The sequence below is a fragment of the Rhincodon typus genome, chromosome 24 (assembly GCF_021869965.1).
Source record: "Rhincodon typus isolate 14 chromosome 24, sRhiTyp1.1, whole genome shotgun sequence".
Lineage (NCBI taxonomy): Eukaryota > Metazoa > Chordata > Chondrichthyes > Orectolobiformes > Rhincodontidae > Rhincodon > Rhincodon typus.
The window spans coordinates 44,776,255-44,782,748 of NC_063355.1; the positions used below are offsets into that span (position 1 = coordinate 44,776,255).

The 6,494-nt window shown below is 45.0% G+C and overlaps 1 protein-coding gene across 1 annotated transcript in view; it reads right to left on the minus strand.

Annotated features, from left to right (window-relative positions):
- Positions 1–6,207, minus strand: part of LOC109933615 (adhesion G-protein coupled receptor D1-like) — a 104,178-nt gene extending 97,971 nt beyond the window's left edge. Inside the window, exons 1-2 of the mRNA XM_048611762.1 lie at positions 6,146–6,207; positions 5,963–6,074 (exon numbers count right to left, since the gene is read on the minus strand). Coding sequence (XP_048467719.1) covers positions 5,963–6,074; positions 6,146–6,207 — 174 coding nt within the window. The remainder of the gene's footprint in view (positions 1–5,962; positions 6,075–6,145) is intronic.
- Positions 6,208–6,494: the final 287 nt, after the last annotated feature.

The window sequence follows — 6,494 nt, forward strand, 5'->3', positions numbered from 1 at the left end:
TTCCACAATGACACCAGGAGAGGTTTTACACACATGTAAGAGGAGGTGGGGTGGGGGGTGTGCCTTCTGGAACTTTCTATTACCCCCTCCCCCAGAAGACTGTTCAGAGTCGGGGGTCAACTGTAAATGTCGAAACTGAGACTGCGAGAGTTCAGAGATAACAAGGTGTAGAGCTGGATGAACACAGCAGGCCAAGCAGCATCAGAGGAGCAGGAAAGCTGACTTTCGGGCCTAGACCCTTCTTCAGAAAATAGCGAGGGTGGAAAGGGTTACAGTACATACTAAAATGGGTACACAGATGATCAAATTGAATCATGGAGCTAGTATGAAGGAGTCTGAATGATTTCCTCATGTTCCAATTATCCCAGTCAGCTGGTTAATGACAGATTTCCCGATACAGGGCAGAAACTGACAGGTTCATAATGACTGGTTTCAACAGCTCTCACAACATGGGTAGTCATTGAGGCACTGAAACAAAACTGTTGTAAGTCAATCATTCAACATCACGCTATCCACCAGGAAAGGCCATTAGGAGCATTCTTCTTTCACTTTGTTCAATGAGACAGTTTATTTTCCCTGCATTTTTCTAAAGTGATGGCACCAAGTCAATGATCCAGTAAATGAGAATCTGTTTGTTCCATCGCCAGAAATACACAGATTCTGGAAAAAGAATTTCAATTGCGCATGAATTTCACACACGATGTTCATCAGCTCGTAACTCCAGAACATCTCTGGTTTGGATCCAATAACACTGCACCCTCATGATGCATACATGGGTAACTGGGCTGCAATGAAAATAAAAAACTGATGTGCTCAACATTTAGCAGAAGTATTTATTAATTGGAATGGTGGGATTTATCATGTTCTTATCAAGCGATTCTGAGATCTCTGTTCTGGTAGACAATTGCACTCTCATTTCTGAGTTAGAGGGTCATAGATTCAAGCCTCACTCCAGTGACAGGCTCATGACCCAGGCTGACCCTCCCAGTGCAGTATCGCAAGAGTGCTGCCCTGTCAGAAATGTCACCTTTCAAATGAGATATCAAGCCAAGGCCCTGCCTACTCTCTCAGAGTCACAGAACACTGGAGACAGCCATTCATCCTGTTGAGAGGGGTCTGCCATTCAACACAATCATTGTTGGTCATTTATCTCAACACCAGTCTCCACTCTCTCCCCATGCACCTTAATACCTTTAGCCTCAGGAAATCTATCAGTTACTTTGTTGAATATATTTTGTGACTTGGTGTCCACAGCCTAATGTGGTAAAGAATTCCCCAGGTTCACCAGCCTCTGAGCGATGCCATTCTCCGCATCTCTGTCTGAAATGATCTGTTCTGTATGCTGAGACCTTGACCCCTTGTTCTGGAACATTCCCCCCTCCCCACCTTTCCCCTGACCAACAGAAACATTCTCCCTGCTCCAGTCTATCCAGCCCTGCCTAGATTTTAAACGTTTCACTGAAATCCCGCCCATTCTTGTAAACTCCGGTGAATACAGGCCCAGTCAACCCAACGTCTGCTCCAACGACAAACCTGCCGTCCCAGGGATCAGCCTGATGGACCTTCACTACACTCTCTTGATGGTAATGATATCCTCTCTTAGGTAAGGAGAGCAGAACTGTCCCCAGTATTCCTGGTGTGGTCTCACCAAGCCCCTGTACAGTTACAGTACCAACTGCTCCTGTCCTCAAACCCTGTTACAATGGGGGCCAACATACCATTTACCTTCCTCGCTGTTTGCTGCACAGACATTTGCTTTCAATCACTATTGTACAAAGACAACCAGGACCCTTTGTACATCAACCTTCCCCAATCTATCATCATTTAAATGATACCCTGCCGTTCTGTTTTTCTGACTGAAGGGGACAAGTTCACTTATCCACATTATCCTACGTCTGCTGTGGATTTGCCTAATAACATACTGCGTCTAAGCTGCCATGGATGCTTTTGACATCCTCCTTGCCACTCACACTCCCATTAGTTTTGTGTTCTCAGCGAATTTGGAAATATAACCTTCGGTTCCCTCCTCCAAATCATTGTTATGCACTGTGAATCGCAGAGCCCCAGCCATTGATCCCTATGGACCCCACTTGTCACCACCTCCCACTACAAAAAGACAACCCCATTTATTCTGACTCTGCTCTGTGTCTGCCAACAAATTCTCAATCCATGCCAGGACATTACCACCAAGCCCTGTGCTTTGATTTTGCCCAGTAACTGCAGTCCACGTTTTTAGCAAAAGCTTCCTGAAAATCCAAACCCACCATGTCCACTGGTGTTCCCTCATCTATTCTGCATACAGGTGGACAAAAAGACAGCACAATACTTCAACACAGTTATCCCTCAATCAATATCATTAAAACAGATTGCATTGCTACCTGTGGGAGCTGGTTTTGTGCAAACTGACTGCCACATTTTCAATGTTACAGCAGCATCTACACCTCCAAAATATTTTATAAGCTGCAAAGTACTTTGACACATCCTGAGGTAGTAAAAGTCACTATAAAAACGTATTTTCTTTCACAACCTCAAATCTCCTGCTAATGGTGATTGAGAGATGTATGTTAACCAGGACTAGGGACATCTCCCCTGTACACTATGGAATTGGTAATGTCCTCCTGCAAGGATTGTCAAGGTCCTGACTTGAATGCTGATGCAAAAGACTGGGCCTCTGACAGTGTAGCACTCCTACAGCAGTTTACACAGAGTTTCAGTCTGGATTACATGCTTAGGTTTGACAGTCAGAAGGCATAGAATGTGTGTGGGTAGAGTTGAGGAACCACAAAGGAGAAAAGACCCTGATGGGAGTTGTGTATAGGCCTCTAGCAATAGTCAGGATGTGAGGCAGAAAATAAATCAGGAGATAGAAAAGACATGTAAGAAAGGCACTATTACCATAATACTGGGGGGACTTCAACATGCAGGTGGACTGGGAAAATCAGGTTGGTAGCAGATCCCAAAAAAAGGAATTTGTGAATTGTCTACAAGATAGTTTTTTGGAGCAGCTTGTGGTGGAGCCCAATAGGGAACTGGCAATACTGGATTTGGTGCTATGTAATGGGGCAAACTTGATGAGGGAGCTTGAGGTGAAGGAACCCCTAGGGGACAGTGACCATAGTATGATAGAATTCACCCTGCAGTTTGAGAGGGAGAAGCTGGAATCAGAATCCCTTTACAATTGAGCGAGGAACTGGCCAGAGTTGATTGGAAGGGGAGCCTCACAGGGAAGATGGTGGAGCAGCAATGGCAGGAGTTTCTGGGGGCAACTTGAGAGGCACTGCAGAAATTCATTGCAAGGAAGAAACAAACACACTAAGGGGAAGTTGGGGCAACCATGGCCAACCAGGGCAGTCAGGGACAGAACAAAAACAAAAGGTAAAACATACAGTGCAGTGAAGATTAGTGGGAAGCCTTTAAAACAATCAGCAGAGAATAACTAAAAAAGCAATAAGGTAGGAGAAAATGAAATAGGAGGGTAAGCTAGCTAACAATGTAAAAGAAATTGCAAGAGTTGCTTTAAATATCTAAAAGACGGAGGCAGAAGTGGACGTTGGCTCCTGGAAAATGGGCTGGAGAAGTAGTAATGGGGAACAAATCAATGATGGAGGAAAGGAATAGGTACGTTGCATCAGTCTTCATGGTGGAAGGTACCAGTAGTATACCAGAACTCCAAGAGAGACAGGGGGGCAAAGGACAGTGTAATGGCCATCACTAAGGAGAAGGTGCTGGTGAACCTGAAAAGTCTGAAGGTGGATAAATCACCCAGATGAGATGGACTACACCCCAGAGTTCTGGAGGAGATTGCGGAGGCATTGGTGAGGATCTTTCAGGAATCACTGGAGTCAGGGACAGTCTCAGAGAATGGGAAAATAGTTAAAGTAACCCCCCTGTTTAAGAAGGGAGGGAGACAGAAGACAGGAAGCTATAGGCTGGTTAGCCTGACCTCGATCGTTGATAAGATTTGAGAGTCTATTACTGAGGATGAGATTGCAGAATACTTGGAAGTACGTGGTAAAATAGGGCCGAGTCATCACAGCTTCATCAAGGGGAGGTCATGCCTGACAAATCTGTTAGAATTCTTTGAGGTGTAATGAGCAAGTTAGACAAAGGAGAGCCAGTAGACGTGATCTATTTGGATTTCCAGAAGGCCTTTGACAAGGTGCCTCATAGGAGCCTGCTAAATAAAATAAGAGCCCATGGTGTTAGGGGTAAGGTACAGGCATGGATAGAGGATTGGCTCGCTGGCGAAGGGCAGAGAGTGGGGATAAGGGGGTCTTTTTCAGGGTAGCAGCTAGTGATGAGTGGAATTCAGCTGTTGGGAGCACAACTATTCACATTATACATTAATAATCTGGACAAAGGAACTGAAGGCATTGTTGTTAAATTTGCAGTTGACACAAAGTTGGGTGGAGGGACAGGTAGTGTTGAGGCAGTGAGGAGGCTATAGAAGGGCTTGGACAGGCTAGGGGAGTGGGCAAAGTGTGAGGTCATGCACTTTGGTAGGAAGAAGAGGCATAGAATATTTTCTCAATGATGTGGAGGTGCCAGTGTTTGACGGGGGGGCCGGGGGGGGGGGTGCGGGGGGGTGGTCAGAAGTCACTCGACACCAGGTTATAGTCCAACAGGTTTATTTGAAATCACAAGCTATTCGAGTGCAGCCCCTTTGTCCGATGAAGTTGAGGGAGCACCCAGGCGTAGAATATACAGGTGGAGAGATCTTTACAAGACAATCCCAGGTAACTGAGTGTCAAAAGATCATACAAATGGTGTGAGTGGAGTGTCAACAGACTGAATAACAAGTCTTTGTGGGTGATCAGAAGTGTCAGATGGTGTGAGTAAAGTGTCAATAGCTGTGTGGGGTAATGAGACCTTGGGATTTTTTCCTAAAAGTTGCTGTTGGAGTCTCAACAGGGGTAGAAGCTGCTGGAGATTTGAAGAAGTAGAAGCTATTTTGTTTCCCCTCTCTCAGTTAGAGCTAGAACCTGGGGTTTCTCTTCCTTCTGCAGGTGTGGCATGTGAGGAAATCTGATTTCTGAATTTGCCTTTTTGCCAAGGGGTGTATTTATAGGATGTTACTATATTGGAACAGTTACTATTCAGTTAATTCTCCCAATAGAGTTATGTTATTTTAAGTTCTTCTTTGTTTTGTTGTATTTTAACTACAGTGTTACAGTGAATGGTATTTTGCTTAACGTTGAATAGCTTGACTAGTCAAATTGCATCTGGAACACAGCACATTACTTTTGCCTTTGTAATAAGAAAAAAATGGGTCTAGGCTACCTTCTTAACATATTTTGAGGGGGTTTGGTCTGGTCCATAACAATGTCAACAGAAAAAGCATGACCAGAAATTACATCAATAACAATGCTTCATATTTATTTAGAACCTTTGATGTAGTGAATGCAGCATACAGGAGTTTAACTAAACAACATTTGGCAGGAAGCCACATAAGAATATTTGAAGACAGATTTTCCAAAGATTAATAGAAGGGATCAGTTTTCAGTAGCATTGGGAGGGTGAAGAGTGAAGCAGTAAGACAGATAGAGGGAGGGACAGCTAAGATTCCTGATGGCCCACACTCGAGTGTTCAGGTGAGAAGGTCACGTCAGGAGGGTTTCAGCAGGAAATCGGCTGAGGAAGGGGAGCAGCTCACAGATAGATGTTGGCCAGGTGGAAGGAGGCAGGTCTTGTGAATGGAGAGAATATGAAGTAAGAAACCCCAGCATAGGGAGCTCTAAGAGGAAGTAGACGTTGCAAACAGGATTGTGTGGCTAGAGATCTAACGTTCTCTCTAAACCGCATGGCCACTCACAGGGTCCATGCACAACCATCACCATGCTGACACATTGGCTTCCCTTCCAGAAGCTTCTACAGTGCACAGACCTTGGAGTCCGAGAGGGGACAATGTTTTGATCACACCCCCAACCCCTCCCCCAGCCCTGCCAGGATGTTTCTCACTTACCGTGCCCGGTACAAAGCGGAAGCTGATCAGAAGAAGAACCTGAGCCACAAGAATAGCAAACGAGAGGTTGGCATGGATATGGTAACGCTGGTTACGGATCGTGCTTACTGACCTGCCAATCACCAAGAACAGGAATGAACAACCAAACACACACAATCAAACACAACAGATTCAAAGACTAACTCAGCTCGTCCCCCATGAACCGTCTCAGTTAGAAACCAGTCCACAGCCCAGGCACCAAACATGTTGTCACTGAATTCGCTGATCGCACAGAGAGGTTGGACAGTAAGTTGTGAAGAGAATATGAGGACGCTGCGAAGGGACACAGAGTGTACATCTTTTAGCAGGTAATGTAGAACAATGAGAACTGGTCAACTTTAGCAGGAAGAACAGAAAACCAGCAAATGATTTAAATGGAGGGAGACTGGAGAGCTCTGAGCAGCTGAGGGATCTGGGCATCCTGCGACATGAATCACATAAAATTAGTCTGTAGGTACTATTAGTCTGTTCCTTACTGGAAAGTGGAATAGAA